This window comes from Paroedura picta, chromosome 2 (assembly GCF_049243985.1).
Source record: "Paroedura picta isolate Pp20150507F chromosome 2, Ppicta_v3.0, whole genome shotgun sequence".
In the NCBI taxonomy this organism is placed as follows: Eukaryota; Metazoa; Chordata; class Lepidosauria; order Squamata; family Gekkonidae; genus Paroedura; species Paroedura picta.
In genome coordinates, this window is record NC_135370.1 from 188,380,866 (window position 1) to 188,396,098 (window position 15,233).

Sequence of the window (15,233 nt, forward strand, 5' to 3'; positions counted from 1 at the left end):
CCAGCATGAGGCTCTTCTCCAGGGAGTCCTTCCTTCTCATGAGGTGGCCAAAGTATTTGAGTTTCATCTTCAGGATCTGGCCTTCTAAAGAGCAGTCAGGGCTGATCTCCTCTAGGACTGACCGGTTTGTTCGCCTTGCAGTCCTTGCAGTACCCCATGGACCATGATCCTCCAGGCCTTCCTGTCCTCTCCCATTCCCCGGAGTCCATTTAAGTTTGCACCTACTGCTTCAGTGACTCCATCCAGCCACCTCATTCTCTGTCGTCCCCTTCTTCTTTTGCCCTCGATTGCTCCCAGCATGAGGCTCTTCTCCAGGGAGTCCTTCCTTCTCATGAGGTGGCCAAAGTATTTGAGTTTCATCTTCAGGATCTGGCCTTCTAAGGAGCAGTCAGGGCTGATCTCCTCTAGGACTGACCGGTTTGTTCGCCTTGCAGTCCAAGGAACTAAAAACTAAAATATCGTCAAATAAATAATAAAGGAGACCAGTTCGGGAGAAAACTGTGCCATACAGGTTAACGTGTGTCGGAATGCCAAGGATGCTGGTTAGCTGGGGACCCCCAGAGCTACACTAGGTGCTCACTGGAGTCAGCCAAGCATTCTCTCCAAAAAGGAATCATAGAATCATAGAGTTGGAAGGGGCCATACAGGCCATCTAGTCCAACCCCCTGCTCAACGCAGGATCAGCCCTAAGCATCCTAAAGCATCCAAGAAAAGTGTGTCTCCAACCTTTGCTTGAAGACTGCCAGTGAGGGGGAGCTCACCATCTCCTTAGGCAGCCTATTCCACTGCTGAACTACTCTGACTGTGACAAACTTTTTCCTGATATCTAGCCTATATCGTTGTACTTGAAGTTTAAATCCATTACTGCGTGTCCTCTCCTCTGCAGCCAGCAGAAACAGCATCCTGCCCTCCTCCAAGTGACAACCTTTCAAATACTTAAAGAGGGCTATCATGTCCCCTCTCAACCTCCTTTTCTCCAGGCTGAACATTCCCAAGTCCCTCAACCTATCTTCATAGGGCTTGGTCCCTTGGCCCCAGATCATCTTTGTCGCTCTCCTCTGTACCCTTTATCAATTTTATCTCACAACTACCTGCCCACCCACGGTGACCCCAATTTCATTCCCCCCCAACCAAAATCCCTGGCCAGTCTTGCCTGGAGGAACTCCGCCTCCGGACCCTAAAGTGGTGATTGGCATTTCCCTGGCCACGCAAGGAAGGGCCACGAGAGCCAAGCACCAACTCGATCCCTTTTACCCACAGAAGCTTGTACCCCCAAAATTCTTGTTGGCCCGTCGTGGCACCGGACTCATATCTGTCTTTCCAGAGGCATCTGGAGACCTCTCAGAACTACATCTGGGCCTCCAGACTCCCCTGGAGGCAACCCCCCACCCTGCAGACCCCCCAGGAAATTCCTAACCCAAATTCAGCAACCAGACAGGCCATGCCCTGCCTCACCCGGGTGCCAACACATCTGGGAAGCTGCGATCCGTGGCCTTTTCATCCCTGCTTGCAGCATGAGCAGCCCCAGAAGCAGGGCTGCAAGCTCTGGATTGAGAAATCCCTGGAGAGTTTCACCAGGGTAGGATTTCGGAACAGGAGGGACCTCAGCTGTTTTCTCCGGGGGAACTGATCTTGGTCACCTGGAGATCTATTGTAACAGCGGAAGATCTCCAGGCGTTCCCTGGCGGTTAGCAACCCAATCCTGAACATGCCGGATGCCAGTGGCAAGTTTGGAGCCGTATCTGCGTAGCCGTGTTGCCCCCTCGCTTCCACTGCCAGACCCAAGAATCCGAGGAACGTCCTCCGTGCTCCGCTCTCATTTAATTTCAGTTCCAGCTACGCATCGGCAGGATTATTAAGCCAGCATGCCTCAAACGTGGGATATTTATTGCCACAGATAATAGATGTCTCCTCTCCCCTGCTTTAAATTAAAATAGCTGTTTGACCGTCCGCCTGCTGTTTACGGGAGCCCCCTCCGAATATTGATTCCGCTTTTCTCGAAAGTCGGGCGAGACGTGGACAGCAGGCGGGATAATTGAAGGAGCTCGTGGTTGAAACGCTGAGTGCGATCCACGGAGACAAGCGTGACTCTTCCCCGGCCTGGGCCTGCAGACGAGATGGAACGCCGCGGCTGGAATTGGCCATCAAAGGCTGGAATTGGCCATCAAAGCCGGGAACGAGTCAAAGAGGGCCCTGTTCAAATGTTCGCTTCCCAGGGGCTCCACTCCAGATTTTAAAAGGATGCTCTCCTCTTAAGGGCACCCACTATGAACTGAGAGAAGACAGCCCTCCTCCAAGGAATGATACAGGTTTTATGCTGCCCCTGCCTAGATCTACGTGCCGGCCGCATTTGGAATACAGAGTCCAGTTCTGGGACTTTGCAGAGGTGGGAAAATGCACAGAGGAGGGTGACCGAGAGCACCAACCCTCGGTGGAAAGGCCCAAACGCCCGGGAATTCTCAGTTGAAAAAAGAGACCACGAAGGGCTACATGCTAGAGCTTAAGAAAAGTATGCACAGAGTGGAGAAATATGATTTCTTCCCTCTCCCTCAGTCTAAATGCTAGAACTGGAGGGGGTGCAATGAAGCTGAAGGGCTGTAGGGTCAAGATGGACAAAAACAAATGCTTCTTCACACAGTGAGGGATTAGAATGTAGGATTTGCTGCCAGAGGACGTAGCTATGGCCAAAGGCATCAAAACACAAATCCGTGGAAGGCCGGTCTAGCAGAGTGACTAAAGCGACGATGGTAAGGTGACCAGAACTTTGGAGGCGGAGCCAGCCACAAAATGGCTGCCACATTTTACTTGCAGTCCTACAGTGAATATCCATGCACAAGTTTTTTTTTAATAAAATCTGCCCAGCCAATCAACCCCCATTGGCCAGTCAGAAGCCTTGCTGGGCAAGATTCCCATCCATATCCCAGAAGCCTTTGTCAAGTACCAGGAAAGGTACTGGTGAGCGCCATGTTGCCCAAGAATATTTTTTAATTTAAATAATTCATTTCAGCAGCCGTTAACATTCTGCCATGTGCTTCACAATGAAAACACCCAATTGCAGAGTTCAGGGTTTTCAGCGTTCGACAGCTGAAGGAGATCCAACTCCGCCAGGAGGCCGACCACTTGGGACTCTGCTGCTTTCCCCCACCTTGCGGCACGGCCGGCCGGAAGAGGTCAGGAAGACGCCTGCTCTTCTGGCATTCCACAGGCTCTGCAAAACCTAATTATTCCAGAGGACTTTTCTGCAGAGGCAACAGGCACTGCCCTGCGCTAGACGCTGCACAAAATCTCCTGGATAGATGATTAGGGGCCGTGTGTAGTACCGTGTATAGCTTGCCGAAACTAGGATACGATTATGTAATTTTGCATTGTTTAATGTGGCGTGTGAATACATATACTTTGCTTCAGTTTTTCCGGACTTCTGGTTGATTCTACGACTCTAATACTATTGCATTGTTCGTTCCACGCCCCCTACTGTCCATGGTATCGATTCCATCTGCATAATCCATCTTGAGTCCAAGTGAGAATGGCAGACTGTCACATCAATGGATAGAAGAACACAGTTTGATTGGCTGGACAGATTTTATTTTAAAAACACTTGTGCGAGGATATTCACTGTAGGACTGCAAGTAAAGTGTGGCGGCCATTTTGTGGCTGGCTCCGCCTCCAGGAGGAGCCACCTTTCCATGTCAGAGTTTCAAATGTGCCTGCAGGCAAGAAAAAAGTGTGTGGGGGGGGGGTCTATAGTCTACATATCGGCTACTAGCTATGTTGGTAGGGGCTTGTGGTACTTGTAGTCCATGGACATCTGGTGAGTCACAGGTTGGCCACCCCTGGTTCTTTAAGGCCAGATACCCAGTGCTTTTTGGGGAAGTTCAGTTCCCATGCACCTATGGGACACCTGGATTAAACGGTGTGTTAATTTGCTGCTCACCCTCTGCCTGTATATATCGACTGGTAACTTCCACTTGGTTGTATCTGGAGAACTGGACGAGTGCACGATAGCTGACACCTTGAATGTTGTCCTACATTTATATATCTTGCTAGTTGAAAGTTGACCAACATCTAGGGCCATTCCGCACTCATCCAAAATAGCACAATGGTTACAAATTGAAATTGCTACAGTTTTGCCATTATGCACAACGTCGTTGACAATCTGCAACACTCCTGAAACCGATCCGCAAAAAGCGCTTCATTGTAACGCTTTCAGGGAAATCCCAAAAAGTGGATTCACCCTCCGGAAAGCGCTACACTCCTGCAACCAATCTGCAACACTAGCGGGAAAGTTCTGTGCGTTACCATTGTTGCGGTTTCTGCAAAGTCCCTCCCCCTGGCTCTCTCCTCTGATCTTTCGGTGAAGCGATCGCCATTTTTTTTTCTCCGAGTGAGCGGAGATCAACGCACCGGCGAGCCTTCGTTTACCCAGCGAGGGTTCCCTGGCTGCAGTGCTGTTTTAAGTCACTAAGCACGAAACAACACACAGCCCCGTTTGCTGGTTTATTTTCCCTTTATTTTTTACTGTATTTTCAGCTGAAAATCGCAACCGTGCCGGGGGGCGGGGGTTATTTTTTTTTTCACTTGGGGGGAGCGTGGCAACGATGAAACGGCAGCTCAAACACCACCTGCTACCTAGATGGGTCTCTCCGTTGCAACGAATCAACGCAGATTCATTGCAACATGTGTGTGTGTGTGTGTGTGTGTGTGTGTGTGTGTGTGTGTGTTTTTAAAACTTCCTTAAAGGGAAAGGGGCTTTTTGGGATCATGATAACAGCTGCCCATTAGCCAGGGGTGGGACGGCCAGGGGTGGGACGAGCTCGGCAATATCGCTTCCTGGCTAGCGATTTTTGCAGAGACCGGAAACCTGTGGGAAATGATAGAAACGCAACTGGATTCCACTACAAATGGCGTTTTTTCGTCCCGCAACCAATTTGCCACATAGATCCTGGTGCGGAATGGCCCCTAGATTTCTTGCTAACTGGAAACCTCTTATAGACTTGTTGGGTGAAATGGGGGGGGATGAACTGACATTATATGATTCAGAGAATTAAAGGGAGAAATTGAATTTAGAGAAAAAAGAGGGACTTGTTTTCTTGTATATAATCAAAGTGTTGCTGATACACTCATCACAGCTAAAATCAGAAGCCCTTTTCTTATATATTCTGTCTTTTCTTTTCCTCTGCCCTTTCTATTCTGATGGTAAGGTTTAAAATCCTCAGTAAAGGATATTTTTAAAAAGAAAGCTCATACCTTGAATGAAACAGCATCAGTCTTCAAGGAGCCACAGGACTCGCATTTATGTCCTGCCGTTGTAAAATAACTCCGCGACCAGCCTGAATCCGTCCCCAAATCTACGTCTTCTTTACTGCCCTCTGCTGGCAACTAAGGGGCACTGCAAAGGTTCTGCGCTGCAGTTGCCGCTATTGGCCAGCAGAGAGCAGCAAACGAGACCTAACTCTCCAAAAGAAATGCAAAAGGGAAAACTCTAGGCAGCAATAATTCCCTGAATACAAAGCTAGGAGGGACCCTGAAGAATTAGTCCAAAGCAGCCCGTGTAGCACAGCAGCTCATTTTATAAAGTGTCCAACCACCAGATCACAGCTTTCTTCTGATGGTGCCTCCTAGCACTGGAATTCAGGGGTGGACTGCTCCTGACTATGGAGGCTCTCTGAAGCTCCCATAGCCAGCAACCCACTGACAGTCCTGCTTCGGATGTGCCTGGGAGCTTTGGGTCTCCAAATCTGACAGTCTGATTGGTGTCAAATCTCTTTCAAATTTCCCAAATCCAAATTGATAAAAATTCAGCTGAGTAGGCATGTTAAGGTGGCTGGATGGAGTCACTGAAGCAGTCGGTGCAAACTTAAATGGGCTCCAGGGAATGGTAGAGGACAGGAAGGCCTGGAGGATCATTGTCCATGGGGTCGCGATGGGTCGGACACGACTTCGCACCTAACAACAACAACAGGCATGTTAATCTGAAGCAGCAAAAAACAAAAAACCGTTTCAGTCCTGCAGCACCTTTAAGACCCATGAAGTTCAATTCTGCCTATAAGGTTTTCTGTCCATGGACAGGAACACATCTGCCCAGAAGGAATCTCTGTTGGTCTTAAATATGCCCCTGGACTCAAACACGAGAGTATCTCTCTTATGCTTTTGTAACCAAGTGACAGCAACGGGATGCCGAGAAGGTCTTCCTGGTCCTAACCTGTGAATGCCGCCAAGACCACAAAGACCAGCCGGGACCGATGCGACTTAGCTTCCAAATCCAGAAGTTCTGGGCACTTTTGGGGGTTGAGCCCAGGGAGGGACCCCAGCGGAGGAGGGCGGATGCCATAAAGCCTGATATCTTGGGGAACGTCCGGAGTTCGGCATCCCGAGTGCAAAAGCCGGTCGGGGAAGGCGGGGGTTTTGGGGGAGGGAAGGGGAGATCTTCTGGCTCGGCTCTTCTCCTCCTCACCAGTCGTGCAAAACTCGCCTCCCCCCGAGGCTGTCTTACTGGAGTCCATCGGCCGACTCCGGAGCAGCAGGGCAGGGGAAGAAAGGCGTTCACACGCGAAGGGCTGCAGTCCTGCTCATTTCGCGCCTCCCGACGCCTGTCTCTCGCCTGGCCCCTCGCGGCGGCCGGCGGCACTGCGGGCTCTGCGGGCGGCAATGGCGCGCTCCGGCCAGGAGGAGGCGGGCGAGAGGCGGGCATCGAAAGGGCGGGGGGCGCCTTTGTCGGGCCGGGGCTGGGGGAGAGGGGCGCCGAAAAGCGGGGCAGACCCCCCCCCCCGCCAGTGGCCCTTGGCCCCCGCTCGGGCTCAGCCCACAGCCCCAGGGGAAGCCAGGGAAGGGCGGGCGGGGGGGCACCTGGCTGTCCTGTCCCGTCCAATCTCCCGGTGGCCCCCGCCGGGAGGAGGAGGAGGGGGAGGCGGCGGGCGAGGGTGTTTGGGGGTCGCAAAAGGGGGAAAAGGAGAGTCCGTGTCTCGCTGTCTTGCCCAGGCTACGCGGCAGCGGCTATTCACAGGCGCGATCCCACTACTGATCGGCACGGGAGTTTTGACCTGCTCCGTCTCCGACCTGGGCCGGTTCACCCCTCCTTGGGCAACCTGGTGGGCCGCGGCTCCCCGCGGCTCGCCATATTGATGCCGAACTTAGTGCGGACACCCGATCGGCATAGCCCGCTGCGGCCCAGAACTCCTGAGCTCACGCGATCCGCCGGCCTCAGCCTCCCCGGCAGCCGGGATTACAGGCGCGCGCCACCGCGCCCGGCAGCTCCTCTCGCCCGCCCGGCGGCCCTTGTGCAGAGCCCGCACCGACGTCACCCGCAAGGCACGCCCCTCGCCACGCCCCCTCCTTCTCTCTCTCTCTGCCACCGCGCCCGGCCGCACCGACGTCAGCCCAGGACACGCCCCTCGCCACGCCCACAGTCCCGCCCTCTCTCTGCCACCGCGCCCGGCTGCTCCTCTCGCCCGCCCGGCGGCCCTTGTGCAGAGCCCGCACCGACGTCACCACCCAGGACACGCCCCTCACCACGCCCACAGTCCCGCCCTCTCCCGCCCGGCCCACAGCTCTTGTGCAGAGCCCGCACCGACGTCACCACCCAGGACACGCCCCCCCGCCACGCCCACAGTCCCGCCCTCTCCCGCCCGGCCCACAGCTCTTATGCAGAGCCCGCACAGACGTCACCCGCAAGGCACGCCCCTCGCCACGCCCCCTTCTCTCTGCCACCGCGCCAAGCAGCCCTTATGCAGAGCCCGCAACGACGTCACCCCAGGACACGCCCCTCGCCACGCCCCCTACTCTCCCTCCCTCTGCCACCGCTCCCCAGCCCTTATGCCGACGACGCCCGCTCTGACACGCCCTGCGCCTTCTCTGCGCCTGCGCGCCCGGCCTCACTCCCTTTCTGCGCCTGCGCGTCCGCCCTCGCTCCCTTTCTCTCAGAGCCTCCGCCGCCACGATGGGCCACCAGCAGCTCTACTGGAGCCACCCGCGGAAGTTCGGGCAGGGCTCGCGCTCGTGGTGAGCGGGGAAGGGGGGGCTGTGGGCGTGGCGGGGGGCTGGCAGGGGGGGCCTCCTCCCTCTCCCCCCCTCCCAGACTGACTGACTGACGGGGCCTCCCTCCTTCTCCTCCTCCCCCCCCCCCCCGTAGCCGGGTGTGCTCGAACCGCCACGGGCTGATCCGCAAGTACGGCCTCAACATGTGCCGCCAGTGCTTCCGCCAGTACGCCAAGGACATCGGCTTCGTCAAGGTAGGCCCCGGGGACGGGGGGGAGGGAGGGGGGGTGGGGGAGGGCAGTCCCCTCCCCCCTCGATGGCGCCCCCCCACCAACCACGCCCTTCTCTCCCCCCCCCCCACCGCCCAAAGGCTCAGGGCAGTCCACATAGAACAGAAACAATACAGATAACTTCAATCATGAAGGGATAACAGCAAGCAACGTGGAACAGTAGAAACAATATGGAAAACATTAAATTAACAACGTCTCTCTCTCCCCCCCCCCCCAGCTGGACTGAGCCCGGAGCACCGTGATGGACCCCCGACGAGGACGATGCCCGGAGACCCCCGATTCCCGCCACGTGCTTGCAATAAAGGGGCCTGCCGGCTCCTCCCTTCCCAAAAACCCTGAGCTCTGCAAGCGGGTATTTTCATTGTGAAGCACATGACAGAATGTTAATTGTTGCTGAAATGAATTACATTTAAACAAAAAAAAAACTTTCTTGGCAAGATATATGTTTTTGGGCATCATGGCACTCACCCCTTTCCTGGCGCCTGACAAGGGCTTCTGGGAAATGGACGGGACTCTGGCCTAGCAAGGGGGAAGGGAGGGGGTTCCTCACCCAGGTCGGCCTCAGTCCCTCATGGCCCCGCAGAGACCAGGCAGCCATGCCAGCAGGTGGGTGGGAACCTCACCCTCAGAGGCTGCCCTTAAAAGGACCCGTAAAATGCGCTAGATGGGCCACGCCAGCCATCTTGTACCTCTTGTGCTGCCAGAGAAGCTGGTCCCCCCCCCCCAATGCCACACTGGCCATGGCAGAGGTCTCTGCCTAAACGTGGGGACTCTTCCTTGGTCTCGCATGGTGGAGCAAAGGGGTGCTGCAGAGGTCCTGCCTGACTCCCACTTTGTTCGGCCTCCCTGTCTGGAAGCAGGCACACTGTCACGAGGCCGTGGAGACTGTGGTGCTCTTATTGTGGCCAAACGGAGGACCATTTCACTGCGTTGCTCCTGTGAGTCTTGGGGGCAGCAGGGGGATTGAGGACTGCAGGAGAAGGGCAGAGAGTTTGCCTCCACAAGCACAGAGAGGGATTATAGTGTGGAATTTGCTGCCAGACGTTTTGGGGTTTTTTGCTGACTTGCGGCAACCCCATGTGGCTTTCAAGGTGAGACATTCTGAAGCAGTTGGCTGTTGCCTGGCTTTGTGTCACAACCTTTGTCTTCCTTAGCGTTGCCAGGGCCAACCGTGCTTAGCTTCTGAGAGCCCACCAGGTCAGGCTACCTGGCCTGGGCTGAGTGGTTGGAAGAGCCTAAGTCCTGAAGGGAGGTTAACATGCTGCGTGGTCTGCCAAGGTCAGGTTGGAACGAATAGGGTATTGGACAATACACACCTGTTCTCAGGGGGCCCCAGAGTTATCTGCAGTTGCAGCACCTATTTGATGGTTGCACCCAATGACTCCCAAAGAAGAAATAATGCAAAGTCCCTCACAGGAAGGCAGGTAGCAGAAGGTACGGCTTGCAGTAGTGGGTTAAATTGTAGGTGGAAAGCTACCGGCTGGGCACGGGGAGGTGGGGGAATAAGTTAGTTCACCAGTAGAATGGGGCTGCTGGAGGAGGTGGTGAACAAACCCTTGTTGGGGATCTTCGAGGCTGACCTCACATTGACCAGGGGGTTGGACTGGATGTCTTCTAGGATAGCGATCCCCAACTTGTGGGCCGCGGACCATATGTGGTCCTTCGACTAATTGGAGGTGGGCCCCGAAGGACGCCTTCTTCCCCCCCCCAGCCCTTTACTTCATCCCCCCCCCCAGCCCTTTACAACACACTTCATTGTTGTGGCGTGTCTGTATCTTATTTTGAAGGGATGTTTAAACATTACCATAGCGATCAGAGAGCGTTAGGGCAGTGGTTGAGAGTAGAGGAGTAAACTACCCCCCCCCCCACCGGGCCTCAGTAAAAGGCATTCAGTGGTCCCCGGTGATAAAAAGGTTGGGGACCACTGCTCTAGGGCACCTGCCAGCTTTACAAATTGAAGGTCTAAAAAGCTGGGATTCCATCACTCTGAAGCTGGCGAGATCTAGGAGGAATCATTTGGCTACGGCACCAAGCAGAAAGATCTACGTGGGGTGGGTGGGACAGGACGCCAAGAAAGGAAGAAAACCTGGGAGTGAGAAGTGCATCAAGACTACAACCTGCTTCCTCAACTGTTCAGCTCCTGCTGCTCTTGCTGCTGCGGCTTCCAGACTGCAGTGGTCTCCTCAACTTCCCTGCTTGTTTACAGGCTGCCAACTCCACTTTTTCTTTCTTTGAGACTGGCACGGACATCCTTTCCTTGCTCCCCCTTTGGGAGCTCTGCCTAGGCCCCTTACTCCGTTTCTGGATCACAAAGCAGTCTGTACCCGTCCCAGCAGGTGGGGGGTAGGCAACGTGATGCTGGACTTGGACTGTTCTTTTCCTTAAACTTCTTTAAATCCCTCGCCCTCCTCATCTCTGGGCTGCTCCCAGCGTAGAATTCTGACTCTTGCTTTTTCTTTCTCTGAGCGCTTCATAGGCAGTGAATTACTCAGTTTCACTGTTCTTTATGCTTCAATACTTTCCCAGTCATATATTGCCTCGAATAAATTTGAAATCTTGTTTTGGAAACTCTCTAGTTGTTTTGTGCACCTTGAGCTTGATTGTGTGTGCTTGGGAGGGGGGGGAGGGGGGCAGGTGCCAACAAGTTGCAACCAACTTAGAGCAAACCTCATATGGTTTTTGGGGTAGTTTGCTATCTCCTGCCTCTGGGTGGCAACCCTGTACTTGGCATTTTCCCCTCCCAGGTCCCAGTCAGGGCCAACCCTACTTGACTTCCAAGGTCTGATGAGAATGAACTCACCTGGGCATCTGGATCAGGCCCCTTTGCAGGTGAAGGTTGCCACAGTGCAGGTTTTGCAGGGTTAAGAGCGTTCGCCTTCCAAGCTAGCCAGGTGATGGAAGCAGAGGTTTTTGTGTGACCCTCAGCTGGCCATGTTGTGTCGATCCTGCTACCAGGGGTGCTGCTGGAGAAGCCAGAGGGGGGGAAGCCATGCTGGCTGCAGCAGATGTCTCCGCTGAAACGTGGGGGCTGTGAATATTCTGTCTGAGGAGCGCTTAGTTCAGCCTCCCTTTTTGGAAGCCACCCACTCATAAGGCCTTGGATGCATTAGCCATTTCCTGTTGGTGGGAGGAGAAAGCCAGGGGGAATGGGGCAGATAAGCTGGACATGCCTCCAAGACAGAAGTGGTGCATCAGGCACAGGTCCAGAACTTCTAAAGGGGGTCCCTTGCCTGGTCATGGTCAGTTCCTCTTAGCCCAGCAGGAGCTAGAAGAAGAAGAGTTGGTTCTTATACGCCACTTTTCCCTACCCGAAGGAGGCTCAAAGCGGCTTATAGTCGCCTTCCCATTACTCTCCCCACAACAGACACCCTGTGGGGTGGGTGAGGCTGAGAGAGCCCTGATATCACTGCTTGGTCAGAACAGTTTTAGCAGTGCCATGGCGAGCCCAAGGTCACCTAGCTGGCTGCATGTGGGGGAGCGCAGAATCGAACCTGGCACTCCTAACCAAACTTGCTAATGGGTCAAACCCAGTTCCTTTAGTGTACCTTGCTCTTCAGGACACAGTTGAAGAGGGTCTTATTTAGAGGTACACATGGTGCAGTGTGGCACGCAGCTAGCCTGTCAGCAGAGCATGAAACTCCCAATTTGAAACAAATGACAAGCTATTCTAACTGAAGTAATCAACCAGGTATATAAGCACTCCTGCATAGTGATTTTCATAGAACCCTAGAGTTGGAAGGGGCCATGCAGGCCATCTTGTCCCACCCCCATGCTCAGTGCAGGGTCAGCCTCAAGCATCCCTGAAAAGCATCTGTCCACTTGCTGCTTGAAGACGGCCAGTGAGGGGGAGCCCCCCCACCTCCCCAGGCAGCCAGTTCCACATTGACAGCTTTTACCTAACCGCTGGCTTTCTGCCTCCCATTGTAATCTATTGCTGCAATAGGAATAGCTCCCTGCCCTGAGAGCCATTCCAAGACTTAATTTTTTGCTTTTAATTTGTTGTCTTCATCTGTGTGTAAACTGCCTTAAGCTCAATAAGAAAGACGGTAGGCGGCATATAAGTAGAATGAATGAAGGTGGCTAATAAATGTTTGAACTAAATAGTCCAAAGCCCTCCAACAGCCATCTGGAGCAACAAACGGCCCTCAAATGTCTTCAAGATATGGTTAAGGTGTGTGATGAAATAGCTAGGCTCATTCCCCAGAAGAAAATAAGCCCCCGTGGAATAGCACTCCTAGCTACACTTACTGAGAACGCAGAGAGAGGAAGGGCGACTCTGGAGTTCCAAAATGGATGAAGGTGGGTGGTTTGATCCTGCCTAACTTTAGCAGCTTCATAACCACTTAAGTGGCCACACTCCCTGCTTTAGGCAACATTTTAATTGGGGAGAGGGGATTTTTCCATTCTTGTTTATCACTGGCCATGAATACCACTGGATATGAACAGGGGGCCTTTCCACCGAGCGTCTTTCAGAAGAACCTACAAAGAGCCCTGCTGGGTCTAGGATGAGAGCCTCCTGTCTCACACAGCAGACAACCAATTCCTCCAAAGGGCAACCACAGGGCAAAGGCTGCAGCCTTCCTTAGAACAGGGGTAGTCAACCTGTGGTCCTCCAGATGTTCATGGACTACAATTCCCATGAGCCCCTGCCATGCTGGCAGGGTCTCATGGGAATTGTAGTCCATGAACATCTGGAGGACCACAGGTTGACTACCCCTGCCTTAGAACACAAGAAGAGCCTTACTCGGCCTGTGGCCATCACTACATCCTCTGGCTTCGAATTCCCCATTTTGGTCGCTATAAAATGTATTTCCTTTTGCCCATCCTGAACCAGCTCCCCACCAGCCATTGGATGTCCTCAGGTTCTATTATTTTGAGGGAGGCAGGAAACTGTCTCATTGTCAAATCTTTCCACCCCAGGCATAATTGCATAAACCTTTATGATGCCCCCCCCCCGCTTAGTTGTCTGTCTTCTAAACTGAAATGTTCCAGACTCAGCATTTCCTCTGAACCTTTCTTCCTGGCGAAGGGGCTCCAACTCCAGAATCATCTCAAAGTTCCCTTCCTCTGCAATTTTTCTAGCCCTGTAATGCCCCTTGAGAGATACGGGGACACACTGGGAAGGAATATGCTCTGGGCTATTCTGCAGTTGTGGAAAGACCTGAGGTAGACAGAGCCCCGGCTGCAGACACCCCCCTTGGGGCCAGTACGGTGGGATGCAGCCCCGAGGGCCATGCCTGCCACCTCACTCTGGAGAGACCCCCTGGGCCAAAGGTCGGTGGTCGGAGCTGGACTTCCCAGCCTCAATGGGCCCCTGGCATCTTGGTGGGTCTGCGAGACGGACATGCAGCGCTCCATAGGAAAGTACCTGCCCTGCAGCTGGGAGTGCCCCACCCCAAGGAGAGCTGCCACTGCTCAAAGCAGCCACAGCTGGGCTGAGTGGACCGGTTGCCTCATCTGAAGAGGACACCCACTCTCACCTGCTCGGTCTGCTTTGGGATCCAGGAAGGTCTGGTCCCAGAAGGAGCCTCCTCCCCCAGCGCCCACATCCAATGGAGGAATTTACCATGGACAATGGGACATGGGTACCAGTGAGACTTTGCAGCAATAGGGGTAGGGGAATTGAGAGCCCCTGCCTCATTGTCCCAAGCCGAAATCCCGTGACGGGTGTTATGAACGGACATGGCAGATCTGTCTATAAAAGGGCCTTTAAACCGAGAACCCAGGAAAAACCAGCAGCAAACTGACAGTGGGCTGCTTTGTCCTCATCAGCTTGCTGGCAGTTTCCCACCCGAAATGGTACAATCAGAGTTGGAAGGGACCTCCTGAGTCATCTAGTCCAACCCCCTACAGCAGTGGTCCCCAACCCCCAGTCTGGGGACTAGTACCGGTCCACGGTGCCTCCTTCCCGGCTGCTGCCTCGGGGGCTGCCCTGCCACTCTGCTGCCGGCTCACCTTTGGTGCTCTCCAGCGGCCGCCATGGCCGGGGCTCCCCTTTGGTGTAGCACTGCGCAGCTGCTGCTGGCAGCGCCCCCCAGCGGGCGACGGGAAGTCAGGGGTGCTAGTGGGAAAGCAAGTGGAGCAGGGGCTCAGGTGGCAGCAACGTCCCTTCGCAAAATACTACCCCCCGCCCCGGGCCGCAGTAAAATTGTCAAGTGTTGACTGGTCCCCGGTGAAGGTTGAGGACCACTGCTCTACAGAATGCAGGAAATTCACAATGACAAAGATGTCTACAAACCTGAGAAAAACTCTAGATTCGCATCAATTTCTGAAATCTTAATAACAAACTGGTGGATTAATCCCTTTCCACAAGTAACAGAACCAGCACCTGTAGCTTTAATTTATTTTTATTTTATTTATATTTAATTTCTTTTCTGCCCTCCCATAAGGCTTAGGTTAAGGAAAAAATGCCTCCTGTCACCATTGCCAGGCAATGATGCAGTATTGTCAGACTTCAGGCCATGGTTTCCTTCAGAAAACGGGGGGGGGGGGGGGAGCTTTCCAGGAATACTTTGGCCTTTAAGGGAGGACTCAGCCAGGCTCACCAGCAACCACCAAGTGACTTATCATGCAATGGACTCCCCAAGCCTTGCCGATTGCTACTCTTCAACAGCAACCACTCCATGGCAGCTACTAGAGGTGGCCGCCCAGGTGGCCAAACTTTGGCTCATGGGAATTAATAGTCCATGGACATGTGGAGAGCCACTGTTTGGCCACACCTGATGTAGACCTAGGATTCCAACCCACTACACCCCATTGAGGTTTGGATTTATGGGATTATATGGTACTGAAGTGGGACACACAATGTTTGGATTTGCAAGTAAGTTTTTTCTATTGATCTCGTAGCCTGTATGTTTACTGAAAGACCATTTCCGATTACCAGTGACTGATCGTTTAGTTGTGCAGCTTTTCTCTCTTCCCAGTCTCCACCTTCATTTACAGGCAGAATCTCAGCACGCTCTTCTAGATCGC

General features: G+C 53.7%; 1 protein-coding gene across 1 annotated transcript; it reads left to right on the top strand.

Annotated features, from left to right (window-relative positions):
- The first annotated feature begins 7,797 nt into the window (after positions 1–7,797).
- Positions 7,798–10,829, top strand: LOC143830957 (small ribosomal subunit protein uS14). The gene is made up of 3 exons (XM_077324176.1): positions 7,798–7,995; positions 8,126–8,225; positions 8,479–10,829. The coding sequence occupies exons 1-3, from the start codon at positions 7,934–7,936 to the stop codon at positions 8,485–8,487; spliced, it is 171 nt and encodes a 56-aa protein (XP_077180291.1). The 5' UTR covers positions 7,798–7,933; the 3' UTR covers positions 8,488–10,829.
- The last annotated feature ends 4,404 nt before the right edge of the window (positions 10,830–15,233 follow it).